Raw genomic sequence first — 17,181 nt, forward strand, 5'->3', positions numbered from 1 at the left:
TAATTAACCAGGACGCCTTAACAGGTCGACCAGACAGGAGGAGGTTGCGCGTGCAGTGTCGGGGGCAGGGTGGCAGGGGCCTCCATGCGCCTGTGCTGGGGGAGGGCCTGATCAGCAGCAGCCCTGGCTGCTTCAAGGGCTGGAGAGGAAGGCAGGGCCGAACTGGCAACTTGAGGGTGGGCGGCGCCACGCGATTTTGAATCATGCACTGGCCTCCTAGTTTTAAGACTAGAGGCCCGGTGCATGAAAATTCATGCACTGGAGGGGGGTCCCTCAGCCCGGCCTGCCCCCTCTCATACTCCAGGAGTCCTCAGGGGTTGGAGGCGACCCGACAATCGGGGGAAGGCGACGCCCCATCACACCTCTGCTGCTGCCACTGCTGGCAGCGCAAGCCTCAGCCAGCCCTGGTTACCTGAGCCTCGGATGGCCCTGGGTGGCTGGGCAGCTGACATCTGAGGCTTGCCTGCACCTTGGGCCGGCCCTGGGTGGCTGGGGGGCTGAGAGGACTAGAAGACTCTGGAGGCCTTGGTGTGTGCCTGCCACTCTGGCGGGGCTGAGGGGATATCTTGTGGCTGTGGGTGCCACCATCTTTGAGGGCATGGCAGTCAATTAGCATATTCCCTCCTTATTGGCTGTGGGCGCCACCATCTTTGCAATGGCATGAGGGTCAATTAGCATATTCCCTCTTTATTAGATAAGATTGTTTATTAGGGTATTGCCTATCTCCTTCATTGAAACATAAGCTTCATGAGATGAGAGACTGTTTTGAACTCTGCTGTAACCCTGGCACCTGGAGCAGGGCCTGGTACAGAGTAGATGCTCAGTAAGTATGTGTTGAATGACTATATGGATAGCTCTTTGACCAGAGCTGGGTGCCTTCTGTATTATTTGTACCTATGGTAATAATATCCCATTCATCTAACTTTCTATTCCCTGTGGCTTCTGGCCTACCATTCTCTCTATATTCTTCCTACTTTTATCATCTCCTTTTTTTAATATATTTCACTGAATTTCCCCCCTTTTTACATAATAGGTGTCCCCTAAAGTTCAGTACACACTGTCTTCTCTTTTCACCTCATGCCCCCTAGGTGACCTTCTCCATCATTCATAGGGTCTATGATGAACTACCATCCACCCTGGGATAACTCCCAGATCTTTGTCCTAGAACGTTCGTTGAGCTCTCCCTACAATTCCTGACCGCCTGTTGGTCATGTTATAGAGAGCATCCCACGGGCATTTCACACTCAACAGCTCTAAAACTGGCCGGGCTTTGCTGCCCTCAAGCCTATTCTCTCTGTTCTGTCTTACGATAAAGTATCACATCTTTCCCCGCTATAACCCTTACACTCATCACTGACTCCTATCTTTTGCCTTCCCCATCTTATCAGTTATGAAATCCTCCTGATTCCTACTCATGCTGTCTTACTTCAGGCCTTTCTCATCACTGAACTACACTTTTATGGGCTCTCAGTGTGCCTCCCTCACATGTGTTCTCTGCACTGTAACCAAATTATATTTACAAAGCTAATCATATCACTTCCATTATAGGAAAAATACTTTATTGAATTCCCACATTTAAAATATAAAACAATTTTCATTCCCATGGTAATCCAGATTCATCACTCTATCACCTAAGCCTCATCCCATCTGCCAGCCTCATAAGGCACCACTTTGCCATGTACCCCCATGTTCTAAGGACAATACCTACAGTATTTATTTTTACATGACCTTACCTTTCCTCTTACCATCTCACTCTCGCAAATGTCCCCTCCTTTTTTGCTGATATTCAGCCTCATGACCCAACTCAAGTGCCACACACTTTACATAAGCCTTCACAACACCACCTATTTATTCTTAATTTCCCTGTTATCTGTGTTTCCACAGCACCTTATGTGGTAGAAAGAGCATGAATTTTTGAACTAGATAAACTTATTGGTTTACTCATAAGCTGGGGTGAATGTAAATTAGCTCAGCTGTACAGTATGGATAAATAACACCCCCCTCCTAGAAATATTCAGAAAATTAAATGAAATAGCAAACATAAAATAACAGATTCTGGCACAATTCTTGCTCCTAAATGAATGTTCATTTCCTTTCCTTTGGCCATGCCCATGCCCTCCCCCACTAATTTATTCCATGTATATCTCTCAAACCCACAAAACTATGAACTATTTTGTGTTCCCAGGACCTGGAATAGCACCCTGGCACTAAGTAAGTTCACCTTGCATGCATGGTGAATGAACACATGCCCACTACAAGTGGAAAGTTCGGAGTGAACATAAGATCCTTCCTTCCAGAAATAGCTTGCTCTCCCAGAAGGGCCCCAAGAGGCACCCCATTTCCAGTCATAGTGAAGAACTCTATTCATGGCCACTGAGCAAAGGCCAGTCTTTGGATGCAGCTTTAAATTTCTGGGGAACATTATATATGCTGGTGTAGCTGACAGGCATTTTTATTTAATCCCTATTTCACTTCTGTATTACTTTTATTATTCTCAAAAGTAGACAGGAGAAAACGGAGGATATATAACCCAAGATCACATTGCTCAGAAGCGATGGAGCCAGAATTCAAATCCAGATCTGCCTGGTTTCAGATCCTATACCCTTAACCACTAAGGCACACTGCCTCACACTCAGAGGTCCTGTGACAAGAAGGGAGGGCCTTACCTGCATCCACCTTTTTGCCTTCCTTCAGCTGGTTGGCCACATGTTCGGGTAGCATGGCATAAAGCAAGGTCTCTGTTTTCTTCTTTTCTATGGCCAAGTGTTTAGAGAGGATCCGCAGCTCTTCCTTCTTCCTCTCCAACTGGGTGGACAGCTCCATCTCAGCCAGTCGCTGCTGGTTCAGCAGGATGAGATCCCTGGTGGTGTCATGGGGGGCGAGGTCAGAAAGATGCATCTGGCGTTCCTCCAGCTCCTGCAGGCTGCGGAGCTTCGGAGAGCACAGGTATATCATGCACCGCACGGACTCCATCCAGATCATCTGGCCTTGCCATCACGGAGAGAAATGTGACAAGAAAGCCAGTCACCAACAGGAGAGGACCTGGCTCCCAGACCATCACCACATAGTGAGCCTTTCTAGCCAGGGCACAGTCTCACTCCTTCCATTTTAGTCAAATTTCGTGAAAGTTATCTATACTTCCTGCCTCCACTTATTCATCTCCCCTTCTCTACATGGCCTCCAAACACCTGCTCCTACACAAGTCTGCCAGTCTTTCCCTTCCTCAGCCAATATGCTGTTTGCTGGTGTGAAGCAGGCCATCCTCCCTGACACTGCTTTCTCCCTGAGGTTTCCCTACTTCTTTCAATTATTCCTTTAGGCTTGTTGTTGTTGTCCATTCGTTAAATTTGGTGTTCCCCAGGGTTCTGTCTTGGTAGTCTTCTCTTTTAGCATTCCACAACTTCATCTACACCATGCTGACAATGAGTCTGTATTTCCAGAGGAAACCTTGCTTCCCAGACTCAATATGCACATTTCTTTAAAAATATGTATGCTTATTGTTTTAGTACAAAAGTAATGTGCATCCACTGCAAAAAAGGAAAATGTGGAAGACAAAAATTTGCTTAGAATTTCACCACATAATTACTCTTAATATTTTGCAGTACACGTCTGCTTTTATTTCTTTTATTATTATTTATTTATTTTTACTTTTATTATTGTTATTTTATATTTTTGTTAATCCTCACCCAAGGATCTTTTTTTCCATTGATTTTTAGAGAGCGGAAGGGAGGGAGAGAGACACAGAGAGAAACATCAATATGAGAGAGACACATGGATTGATTGCCTCCCACATGCACCCTGACCAGGGCCGGGGATTGAGCCTGCAACCCAGGTACTTGCCCTTGACCCTTCAGTTCAAGGGCTGAAGCTATAACCACTGAGCCAAACAGGCAAGGGCTATTATTCTTTAAATTTTGATTCTTTATTGTTGAAGGTACTATAGATGTCCCCTTTTTTTCTCCCATTGACCCTCTCTACCTCCCACCCGTCCACCCCCACAACCCTCTAACCAGGCCTTCACCACACTATTATCTGTGTCCATGGGTTATGCATATCCTATATAATAAAAGCCTAATATGCTAAGTGTCCGGTCAACCAGTTGGCCGTTCAACCAATCAAAGCGTAATATGCTAATGATATGTTAAGGTGGCTCAACTGCTCACTATGACATGCACTGACCACCAGGGGGCAGACACTCTGGTAGGTTAGCTTGCTGCTGGGGTCTGGCCAATCAGGACTGAGCAAGAGGAGCTGGACATGCCCTGGAGCCCTCCCCAGCTGGCCAACCTCCCGCATCTCTCCCGGCCTCAATCGTGCACTGGTGGGGTCCCTTGCCTGGCCTGTGCCCTGTTGCAATCCAGGACTCCTCAGGGGATGTCGGAGAGCTGGTTTTGGTCCAATCCCACAGGGGGAGCACTGCTCAGCCAGAAGCCAGGCTCATGGCTGGCAAGCCCAGTGGCAGTGGCAGGAGCCTCCCCACCTCTGCAGTAGCACTAAGGATGTCCAACTGACGGCTTAGGCTCCCAGGGGGATCGGGCCTAAGCCGTCAGTCGGATGTCCCCTGAGGGCTCCTGGACTATGAGAGGGCACAGGATGCCCTCTGAGTGAACGAATTTCGTGCACTGAGCCTCTAGTATGCATATAAGTTCTTTGGTTAATCTATCCCCACCTCCCCCACCACCCACTTTCCTCTGAGATTCATCAATCTGGTCCATGCTTCTATGTCTCTGGATCTATTTTATTCATCAGTTTATTTTGTTCATTAGATTCCACATATGAGTGAGATCATGTGATACTTGTCTTTCTCTGACTGTCTTATTTTGCCTAGCATAATACCCTCCATGCTGTCTCAAAGGGTAAGAAATCCTTTTTTATAGCTGCATAGTACTTTATGTAATATATATTTTTATAGGCCCTCCCCCACCCCCCAAAAAAGAGTTATCTGGCATCTTCTTTTTGTAATCTTCATTTTTCATTTAAAATATATAATAGATATTCTTCCATGTTATTAAATGTAGATATGCATCATTTTTGCTGGCTACACTTATATGACATTTAAGCAATAAGCTAGAATTGATTATATCCCATCTCATTTACTGATCTAAACAACATTCAATGAGAAAGTAACTTAAAGTAACTCATTGTGTATAATTATAGCTATTATGTTAAAGGATATATTTTTATACATGAAATTCCTGAAACAAAGAATATGTTCATTTTAAGGCTTTGATACATATTGCTAAATTGCCCTCTAAAGAGATTGTGACAATTTATACTCCCATTAACAGTGATTTTTAAAATACCTATTAAGTATTTATATACATAGATATCACTGAATTCACCTTTTATCCCCTCTGCCCATCTTCTCTTTCTTCATTAATTCTTTCATAACATATGCACTTAGTCCCTGCTATGAGCCAGGCACGTGGTCTTAGACATTGAGAATGTAGCAGTGACTCAAACTGATGAAAGTTTCTGCTCTCAAGGAGTTTACATCATATCTTTTCTCCGTTAATCACCTTCATCATCCAGTTACCCAAGCAAGAAAATTAATAATTATCCTAAGTACTCATTTTCAACTCCTACATCCAGTCACCAATTTCTGCCTTAATTATGTTGTGCCTCTGTTCCCTGATCACCACCCAGTGCCACTGCCTGAGTGCACTCAGTGCTTTAAAGCTTCCCACCTGTTCTCCAGTGGCAGCCTCCACCTGGCCTCCAGTGCTCCAATTCCCTACTCTCTGGGCCATCCTTCAGACGCCTCCAGAGTGATCATCCTAAACCTCAAATCTGGACATGGCAGACACTTAAAAATGTTCCCAACTGCACAATAGAGCTCAGGTCCTCATCTTGCAGCCTCATCACCCATCACTCTACTCTACAACTCATTTGGGAATCCCAGAGCACATCATTTTCCTCCCAGGTATCTCTACTGTTTATACCGAGAACACCTAATTACAAGTTTAATAAAAAGACAGCTCAAAATGTGTCCCCTCTCACACCATATATAAAAATTAACTCAGAATATATCAAAGACCTAAATGTAAGAGGTAAAACGATAAAACTCTTAGAAGAAAGCACAGAAGACCTGAATGACATTGGATTTGGCAATGATTTCTTCTATGTGACACCAAAAGCACAGTCAATAAAAGAAAAAACTAGATAAGTTGGATCACATCAAAATGTAAAACATCTGAGCATCAAAGGACTCAATCAACAGAGTGAAATGCCCGCGCCCCCCCCCCCCCCCCCCAATGGAAAAGAAGAAAATACTTGCAAATCATATTTCTGATAAGGGGTTAATATCCAGAATATTTAGTGAACTCCTACAACTCAACAACAGAAAAACAAAATAATTAAAAAATGAGCAAAGGATTTGAATAGACATTTCTCTAAAAATATATATACAAATGGCCAATACACACATTAAAAATGCTCAATCAGCCTGGGTGGTGTAGCTTAGTGGTTGAGCATCGACCTATGAACCAGGAGGTCACAGTTCAATTCCTGGTCAAGGCACATGCCTAGGTTGTAGACTCAGTCCCCAGTATGGGGTGTGCAGGAGGCAGCTGATCAATGATTCTCTCTCATCATTGATGTTTCTATTTCTCTCTCCTTCTTTCTTCTCCCCGAAAACAATTAAAAAAAATTTTAGAAAATGCTCAATCATTAGGGAAATGAAAATCAAAACCATAATGAGATACCAGTTAAAATCCATTAGAATAGCAATTATAAAAAACAAACAAACAGAAAACAAAAAAGCAGGAGATAACAAGTGGTCATGAGGATGTGGAGTAATTGGGATTCTTGTGCACTCCGTATGGCAATTTAAAATGTACTGCAGTTTTGGAAAACAATATGGCAATTCCTCAATACATTAGAAACAGAATTATCATAAGACCTAGCGATTCCACTTTTGTTTTAAAGTCTATTTTGTCTGATGTAAGTATTGCTACTTCAGCTTTCTTTTTGTTTCTATTTGCATGGAATATCTTTTTCTATTTGTTCACTCTCAGTCTGTATGTGTCTTTTGATTTGAAGTGAGTCTCTTGTAGGCAGTATATAATGGGTCATGTTTCTTAATTCATTCAGCCACCTTAACTATGCCATTTTATTGGAGCATTGAATCCTTTTACATTTAAAGTAATTATTGACAGGCATGTACTTATTGCCGTTTTGTTAATTGTCTTGGTTGTTTTTATAGTTCTCCTCTGTTCCTTTCCCTCCCCCCTTAACCTCTTCCTTTATGTTCTTTTTGTCTGTTTATTTTCAATAGAGCCTTTTTGTTCATATCCTTTTTTTATTCTTTGTATATCTCTTATAAGTTGTTGGTTTGTGGCTTCCAATGAGGTTTATGTGTTCCATTCTTTACGTATAGCAGTTTATTTACGTATAGCAGTTGATACATTTTTATACCTCCCCCCATTTCATGTCATTGTTGCCATATTTTAGAACTTTTATGTTTTTTGTGTCTCTACTTACTATAGTTTGAATTGAATTTGATACTTTCTTTAATCTTTGTAGTAGCTTTTTAAATGTTTGATTTGCTGTATTTATGTTATGTAAAATTTATCGCAAACAAACTAAAATGAAAGCAAAATGTGTGCCCTATTAACTATAGGTCAAATGATCAGGTTATTATACAAAATACAGATGTTAAATTAGTACCAATAGTACCATGTGCACTCTAAAAATTTTGGTAACAGAGGCCACAATTTCATTTTATATAAAATAAAATATATTTTAATATTTTATAAAACATGCCATATAATGCACATGGTACTACTGGTACTAATTTAATGTCTGTCTTTTGTATAGTAGGATGATATATAATTAGTGTCCATTTGTGTCTAAACCAGAATTGATTGAAGAAATAAAATATATTGCTTACAGATCAAGCCAAATAGAAATGTAAGAAAAGTAACTGTTCTGAATGCAATCCCTGCCCCACTTTTTATCCAACTTTTTTCAGGAAATTGGAAGGCTCTGCCTCTTTCATTTCTAACCAATCTCCCAAACAGCAGAGAGCAAGGGGGAAGGGTTGAGTTACTACCTCGGAGTTTGAGCGTGGGTTGACGTTTCCATGCTTCAGGCATCATTTCTCTCCGTGCCTTCAGGACAAATTGACTGTTGATAAATTTGCAGATGCTGGAAATGTTGAAGGTAACTTGAGGATGAATGATGGAGAAATATTCATCTAATCGAATCTTCTGTGTTTGGAGTCCTGGGACATACTTCTGAATATTCACTCCCATTTGCTTGACCCTCAGCTATGCACAGAGGACAGATGTAAGACTAAGGAATGGAAATCAACCTGCACCATTAATGTTCCCTTAGAAATATCTTTCTGGCCATGCTGTGTGACTCACTGGTCGGGGGGGTGGGGAGTGGGGGGGGGGCGTCAATAATGGAATAAGCACCAGGGAAGTAACAAATGTTATTTTAAAACTCAAATCCGCAGCTAATCTCTGAAAGAGAAAACAATAGTATTGAAGTGCTCAAAAGCATATCTCTGACTAACAAGAAACAGAAGTTAAAGCTCTCCATTGGGCTAATAGTGCTTCCCTAGCTCTGTGAGACTTCTCTCTCTTCCTCTGTTTAGAATTAATTAATAAAGAAACTAGCAAAATATATCGCATTGGACCTGATATGCAGGCTGGGTCCAGGGAACACACAGAAGGAAGGAGCAAGGTGAGCACCCTTTACATGAAATGCCCACTGTTAGTACCAGCTGTCCAAGCATACTTAGCTTTATCACCATGGGGACTTTGGGAGGCTATAGAAATCAACCTAACCTTATGAATTAATATTATTAAATTTTCTGTTATTCAATTCCCAAAACTTAAAGATAAATGGATTTTTAAAAGTAAATCAGAATTTAAAATATTAATAGTAGCAATAATAATATCCTCGGGACATTAGGGAAAACCGAAGTATATTGAGTTATAATTTCCTAGTTAGTTCTTATGGGGTGTTTGATTTCCTCAATTAGATAAATTCTTTGCAAGCATAGATGATCCTCAAGTGAGTAAATGCCATAGACTCTGTAACCAGAAGTTCACTCATAAGTGGTGACTTAGCATATTTATGCATTCACATAAATAACAGAGAGAGTCACAATGGCTGATAGCATGTTAACTAATCTTCTGGGCCAAATTTACTTTGCCTAATTGGCCTTTTAATGAGTTCATAATCAATTTAGCTGACATATGTTTTATCCAAGGAAATTGAAAATGAACAAACATTACCTGTTAATGGTCATTCTCACAACACCCACAGTGGCCAACTTATGCCACTGACCTCTTCCCACCTTCAAGTTGCAGAAAGTAAAGTCGGATTGGCACACCCATGGAGGCCAAGGTTGATGAATGGTCACATTTAGAATTCCTCTGCCATTGCTAATGACAGTGTTCCCTTATTTCTTGGGATTGTGTATATTAGTGTCACTTCCTTTTTCTCTAGTGGCAAACTTTCTTATGCACTCACTAGTTCAGACCTCTTGGCGCTCCTTCCTCCCATATTTACCAAGAAGATTCTGCATCTGGTTTCTGGAGGCTGCCACAATGAAAAGAAAGTCAGCGGTCCTATGCAGCTAAGTCCTGGTCTCCCAAACCCTGGGCACTCTTAAAGAACTTAAAAGTCACTAGCTGCCTCAAACAGACTGTCAAACTGCAGCGGGAAGGCCGGGGAGGGTTGGGGGGCAGGAGGGAAGGGGGTAAGAGATCAACCGAAGGACTTGTATGCATGCATATAAGCATAACCAATGGACATAAGACACTGGGGGGTAGGGGAGGCCAGGGGATTGTCAAGGGCGGGGAAAAAAAGGACACATATGTAATACCCTTTGTAATACTTTAAGCAATAAAAAAATTAATAAAAAAAATAAAAAAAAAATAAAAGTCACTACCAGCCAGAATGACTATACAACATGCTCAGGTCCCCAGAGTATCCCCAATCCAAGCTCCAGAGAAAAAGAGCCCCTTACTGATTCATCAAATACGACATGGAAAGGAAAAGCATTGCAGAATGTCTTAACTTCAATCCAGAGCTGCTCAGGATAAAGCGGCACAAAGGTGTTCAGGAGATGCCCTGGATGTAAAAAAAGAAGAAGAGTCCTGTTCACAGACCACTTGCGCCACCAACCTGGCACAGAGTGGCGCTCAGGAGAGTATCTTAAATGTTTCCCAGGCAAAGTGCAGTCCCCACTCTTCTGCACGCTCCCTCCGCATCTCCAGATGGCCATGGCAATTCCTCTTCCAAATTACAACAAACGGAAAACTTGCTACCAGGTTGAGAAGTGCCCCTGCCCCCGCCAAGTTTCTGCCTGCCGCTGAAGAGTTTCTAGGCCAATTATGTCTCGCCATGAAAACAGAGTCTGCATTGAAACAGTGACAGCCAGACAATGAGCTCACAGAGCAGAGTGTGTGTGCCGGGCCCAGCGTCAGGGACATTTGCCATGGAGCTTTTGAGACTGACAGTTTTGGGTGACACATTAAAATTTAACCAACAGCCCTATTTGGCAGAGGGTAGAGATTCTAAATGGAGCCTTTTTGATATGAAAATGTCCTAGACAAAGGATGTCAATTGTGTGTTTGAGTAGCTTGCCATGGCTTGAGGGACTTAAAATGCAGCCCTTTGAGCCCTGCAGACCTTCTCCCAGATGCATGTCATCATGATCCAGGGGGACTTGATGAGGACACGCTAGCTCCCTTCTCCTGGTGGGTCAGAACCCTTATTCTGATTCAGTCATTAGGTGCTGATCCGGAGACCAGCCAGCAGAGAGACTACTGCCTTCACTTTTCAGATGGAAGATGAAGGACCTTGTTCAAGATTACACAGCTCCCTAGGGACAGAGCCAGAAATCTGCTCTCTTGCCTCTTGATTCAGTGTCCTTTGCATTACTGGACACCATGCTTATTAATCACAGACTTCTAGGCCAGAAATGCATGCCAGTGCAGAAGGCCTGAGGAGCCATGGACAATTCATTGTTCTTGATAATATGTCAGTACTCATCTTCCTTCTCTTCAGCACAGTCACCCAGTAGGGCTGATTCCAATCCTCTCTGACTACAGGGGAAACTGTTTCTCCATGTCACCCAGCACAAATCAAGGGGGCAAAGGGGGGCAAGTTAGAATCTGACATTTTAAATTTAAAAACCATACCAGCCAAAGCCAAATTCTGCAGAATCAGGGACATAACAATCATTGAGGACTTTGCCCTTTTGTGTGCAATCACTCTTGGGAGCCAAGGTTGGAAGAATAGCCCACTCACCTTTTCCAAACATGACTATACTTCTCACAACTTCCCAGCGAGATTTCTTCACAGGGCAAACAGAGATACTCAAATATTTCTCCTTCATCCTTAGGAAAGCTGCCTGGAGGGCCTGCAGTGACAGGGAGAGAAGCATGTGCGCCTGGTCACATGACTGGTCATGGAACTGGAGATGCACAAGCCCCATTTGCTGTGATTGGGGCCACAGGAACAGCAAGAGCTGCAAGGTCAATCCTACCAAGACTTTGTAAGCCCTGAGATTTTTATATAATTAATCCTCAGGCTGGTTCTCTCTCAAAGGCAGCAAGAACCTTTTATAAGAGTGGGCTGGCAGGAAATCACACATGGTCATCTTCTCTTCCCATGGTTGTAGATTCTGCAGTGAACAGACTTGAGGTGGGCTTTGCTGTAAGATATAAACACTGTGTGCTCCAGGAATCACAGGCTTATCTGGATATTTGTACAAGCTATGTGGATGGAGAGCTGTGCATCTAATATATGTGGTGCCTAAACAGATCATAGAACATCTGTAAGTCACAACTGAGGTAGCCAACCACAGGATCATGAGTTCACTCCAGACCCCTGACTGGTCCCAGCTGCATAAACGGACACTAAGGACTTGAAAGGTCAGTTTATTTCAGAAAGGTTGCAAAATAAGCCACAGGGTCAAATTTCAAAACCTTTATATTAGTATTTTTATAGGTGAAAATTTTCCAGGCTAAGGTATACCCCAGAAAACTTCCCAACACATATTTAGGTTACCTTAAACAAGTGGTTGTCAACTAGGAGTGATTTTGTCCCGTACCCCTAGCTGGGGACATTTGGCAATGCTTGAAGATATTTTTGATTGCCACAATTGGGGGGCAGGGTGCTGCTAGCATCTAATTGGTAGAGACCTGAGGTGATGCTAAACTTCCTATAATGCACAGGAGAGTCCATCACAACAAAGAATTATTTAGTCCAGAATGTCAGTAGCTAAGAATAAGAAACCCTGCCTTAATCCACTAGTAGAAGGTGCAGTTGACTCTCCCACTAGGAGGGACTATGCTTTCTGAGGACACAGCAAACCAACTACCTCTTGGTCTCCCTGGTTGTCCTGACCATCTTGTAACCTATTTGGCTTTGCTCTTCTTATCTGTCTGTGAGGCTTCTGCACAATCAGAAACACAACGTGCTCCATCTTCCCTGTCCTCTCCGCTTCCTTATTCATGTCAAGTATATCCATGGACACATCAATGTTGAAGAAGTCTTTGGCCACAGCTTCAATGATACCTGTAGCCGGCAGAAGAACACCTATTAGTGAGGGATGGCAGAAGGCAGTGTGTCAGCAAAAAAAAATAATCAAGTTATACAACTTCTGATGAATATTCCAGAGTTCACCAGGTCTGTGCCTTGCCTCAAGACAAGCAGCATATGAGATATTAATAAAATTAAAAAATAAAATAACTTTACAGAGATTTAAGCTATACATGGCTTAAACTATACATGACTATACAAGTATATCCCTGCCACTCTAAATTAAGCATCTTTTGTGTGTTGGTTTATTTCAGGGAAGTATTTAACTTATTAAATGAACTCTGGAAATAATGTAATCAAAATTCATTGTAAAAGCATTAAGGATCATGTTTTTAAAGTGTTCCTCTGGGAATCTAACCCAGGGTTATATAAAAAAGGTAAAAGCATGCCTGAAGATGTTCATCACAGTACTGTTTACAATAGCAACAATGGTATCAACTAAAATATCAAAAATAGGGGATTGGTTAATTACAATGTTGAATATTGGAGATGCACAAACCCCATCCATAGATGGTGGTTTTGCAGACCGTACGAACATGGGAGGATGATTTTTCTATAATGCTGAATACAAAAAAAAGTTGATACAAAAGAATATATGCAGAATTATTACAACTATGTAAAAGCCAGCCTAATTTTCAATGTTGAAATAAAAGTGAAAATTATTCCTTTTTTTGGCACTTTGAAAACTTATTTTAAAGACTCAGAACTTTGGGAATAATGGTCAAGGTGGTGAAGCGTCAGACACTGGAAGAGATGGAGTGTAACTTCCTGCCCACAGCTGGCTCTGAGCCATCTGGAGAATTTGTGGGGAAAGCCACCGAGACCTCATAGCTGTGGGACGGGTTAAGCTGTCCCCATACCTGGTACAATGTGGCACAGACCACTTCTATCAGAGTAGTAATGGAGAAGCATTTCCTGGTCTGCTCCTTTCTCCAAACGAAACGATGGTGCATTCATCTCCTAATTAAAAGACACAGCATGTTTTTCCCAGTGAATGCAAGTTGTTTAAATTATGCTTCTTAAGGCTTTGTGAAACAAAAGTACTTATCCATTACAGCACACAGAACTATATTCCAACCCCCCCTACTCATACAAAAATAAAATCTACCATGGCCCCTATATGTCAGGAATGTATATTATAACTAACCCCCTAACCAACTATATATGCAAGTATGACCTTTATTTTAAAGAGGAGGAAACTGAGGCTTCAGGCAACTAAAGCTAAATTAATAATGGGACAACATTTTGACCCTCACAAAGCCTTTCCACCTATCATGCTGCTTTCCCCCTCACTCCAAGGGTTGCCATGCTTGGTTTGTGACCAAGTTATCATGGATATCTTCACTCTCAGAAAGATCAGGGGATCAGAGGAATTTGCAAGTGGAGAAGAGTTTATTTCTTGTTCTGGAAGAATAATGTCCTGTGTAGTGAAAATTTTCACATTTGAAACATCAAGGATACATCAGCAGAGATCATCTTTCTCCAGGAATAAGCGTTGCCATCCAAGAATGCACCATGTCACGTTAGACGAATGTCAGGAAATGAGGATGAGGACTCTGTCGGGGGAGAGGGGTCCCTGCTTGATGAGCAGGCAGCTCAGCACCCTGGCTCACAGCTTTTGGTCTGAGTGAAGGAACAGATTGAGGTGCATTTTTTCTGAGATCTTTGCTCTCTCCCATGGTGGAGTGGATGTGTGGGAGGTGTGTGTGTGTGTGTGTGTGTGTGTGTGTGTGTGTGTGTGTTGGGAGAGTTGCCAGTTAAAATGAGAATTTTTCCCCAAAATAATTATTTTATCTTTCCAAAAGTATATACATAGAGATAATGCGTGTATGTATGTATGTATGTGTGTGTGTTTGTATCTTGACAGAATATAAAAAAGATTTGAAGTATCACATATAAAATTATGTGATAAAACAGGAAATTAAAAGTTATTTTTTTAAAAAATTATATCCAAACCCTGCATAGTGGGGAAAAATAAAGGGGTATAGAAGGACTAAATTAAAAATAGACCTACTCCTGTGACTATTTCCCCCCTCACGTCTCGTTCCCAGCCTAGGCCACTTCCCGGAGATACTTCTCAAAGTTTGAGCTTTCAATTCTTCTGATCAGTGGCTCCAATGCTCTGAATAACATAATTATACTGTTATTTTTTGATTAAGATAGAGCTTTATGGAAGTGGAGAATCAGAGCAAAGAGAAAGTAATGAGAAGCAAACCAGAGCATGGTTTTTGGAGTCAGCCACACCTGGATTTGGGTACTAGCTCAGCTACCACAACCTGGGCGATTTAGAACAGTTACTTGGCCATTCTGGACATCAGTTTTCTCATCTGTGTAGTGGGAAAAGTAAAGGTACCTAATCTTAGGGGTTAAGAGGATAATTCAATGTTTATAAATTAGCCCAATACCTGCCTCATAATTAGCACTCAGTAAAAGTTAACTACAGTTATAACCAGAAATGAATGCCTGTAAGGGACTGCCAAATTATTAGAGACAAACATAAAGAAAAGCTAACATTATTTTACTTTTACCTAAAAAGACAATCGATAATATTTTGCTGAGTATAAAGCAGCACTATATAGCTATCAGTTATCATTGCCATGTATTTTATTTCAACTTGCATATGGCAACATTTATGTATTTTATTTATATTATGCAAAATATCCTCACTTACCCCTAGAGAAGTTCTATTAACTGCTTCTTTAGCATTGGTTTTGACATATGAAGGAATAACTACCAGAGGAAGGGTAGCAGAAATCGGTATAGAAACAGTAGACTTGGGGATTTCAGAACCTCGATGTCTTTCCCTCTTATCATATTAGTGGTAGTAACATGCTGAGAACAATATATGGAACATAAAATATATTCCATAGTGTTTTTGATATAATGAATAAATGGAAGAACATATTACTATGTTCTCCAGGGCTGTGGCATAAAGTATTAGCCAAATTTTCAGATGAAAGATATGATATTAAAAAGTATTATGAAAGATTATTGAAAGGGTCTAACTATATTTCTTTATATTCTAATTGTAGAGCTTTAGCTAAGAAATTTGACAGTAAGTTACAACATAAATTATCAGAATTTTAAAACTAGCCATATTCACTGGAGAGAAAAGGAAGGGGAAGGAAGAAAGTCATTAAAAATGGAATGCTCCTTCTGGCCTGATTACAATGCTGGGGACTTCCACATGTTATCTCTTTAATCAAGACATCACTATGAGGTAGGAGTCTCCCCGCCTATTTATTCTATTTTTTCGCTGTGTCTGATGCCTAAGAAAGTGCTTGGCACAAAGTAGGTGCTGAATACATATTTATTCAATAAATATGTGAAAAAATTGAGGTCCAGAGAGGGCAACTAACTTGTCTGGAATCACCAGCCAGGAAGTGGCAGTGTCTGACCTCCTAGCCAGGGATCCTTTCACTCTCTCTAATATATATGTATATTCTAGAGGCCTGGTGCATGGGATTTGTGCACTGGTGGGGGCGCGTGGCCTGCGGGGATCAGCCTGCTGTGGGAGCACCACTCATCCAGGTCAGCCGAGCGGCTGTGGACCTGCCCTCTGAGCAGCTGCTCCCTGGTCCGGCATCTTCCGTCAAGCTGGAGCATTCGCCTCTCCAGGGTTCCTGGTCAGGGCCAGGCCCAGGGACAATAGCACTGAGAGGCGGCAGAGTAGGCCTCAGTCCCACGGTGGCCAGGCCACGAACCTGCCTCCCAACCTCTGGGGTCAGCTCTGCGAGTCCTGCGGCAGCACTGCGCGGCCTGTGGGCTTCCGGAGGAGGTGGCAGGTAGTGAGGAGGAGGAGCCTGGGGTGAGGAGGTGAAGATCACAGCCTGGGTTCCTGCCCATGGGCCTGGGGTTCGCAGTGGGAGCAGCCGCTCATCCCAGTCAGCTGAGCTGTGGTAGCGCACTGATCACCAGGGGGCAGCTCCTGTGTTGAGCGTCTGCCCCCCTGGTGGTCAGTGCGTGTCATAGCAACTGGTTAACTGGTTGTTCCACTGGGCTTTTATTATATAGGATATTTATTTATTTCAGAGAGGAAGGGAGAAAGACAGAAACATCAATGATGAGAGAGAATTACTGATCAGCTGCCTCCTGCATGCACCCCACTGGGAATTGAGGCTGCAACCAGGCATGTGCCCTGGCCTGGAATCAAACCATGACCTCCTGGTTCATAGGTCAATGCTCAACCACTGAGCCACACCGGCTGGGCACTGTCTCCATTCTTGAGTTGTTCACATTGTAACAACAAGACAGACCCAGCTATTCATCCTACTAGAAGTCAATTAAGGTTTCTAAGCCTCTTATTCCCTCTCTGGAAACTGGAGGAAATAATACTTTTCCCTTTTAACATCTGTAAGGGTGCACTATGATTCATGAGACATTTTAGCATACATTATCTCATTTCATCCTCACGACAGTCCTTCAAAGGTGGTGATAAGCATTAAATACAAAAATGGTAAACTATAAAGGGCCCTAAAATAAATATAAACTAATCTACACTAATAACAGAGAAACATGGTAATTAGCGTATGACCGCTACCCTTCCCATTGGCTAATCAGCATATCCTTATGCAAATTAACTGTCAGCCAAGATGGCGGCTGGCAGCCATGCAC

At 42.2% G+C, this 17,181-nt stretch overlaps 1 protein-coding gene across 1 annotated transcript in view; it reads right to left on the bottom strand.

Annotated features, from left to right (window-relative positions):
* LOC102261219 (guanylate cyclase soluble subunit beta-2-like) overlaps positions 1-17,181 on the bottom strand; it is a 44,134-nt gene that overhangs the window by 24,003 nt on the left and 2,950 nt on the right. The window contains exons 3-8 of the mRNA XM_014548287.1: positions 13,428-13,527; positions 12,347-12,543; positions 11,272-11,383; positions 9,986-10,089; positions 8,054-8,270; positions 2,667-2,987 (exon numbers count right to left, since the gene is read on the bottom strand). Of these exons, the coding sequence (XP_014403773.1) occupies positions 2,667-2,987; positions 8,054-8,270; positions 9,986-10,089; positions 11,272-11,383; positions 12,347-12,543; positions 13,428-13,527 (1,051 nt within the window). The remainder of the gene's footprint in view (positions 1-2,666; positions 2,988-8,053; positions 8,271-9,985; positions 10,090-11,271; positions 11,384-12,346; positions 12,544-13,427; positions 13,528-17,181) is intronic.

The sequence above is a fragment of the Myotis brandtii genome, unplaced genomic scaffold (assembly GCF_000412655.1).
Source record: "Myotis brandtii unplaced genomic scaffold, ASM41265v1 scaffold500, whole genome shotgun sequence".
NCBI classification, from domain to species: Eukaryota; Metazoa; Chordata; class Mammalia; order Chiroptera; family Vespertilionidae; genus Myotis; species Myotis brandtii.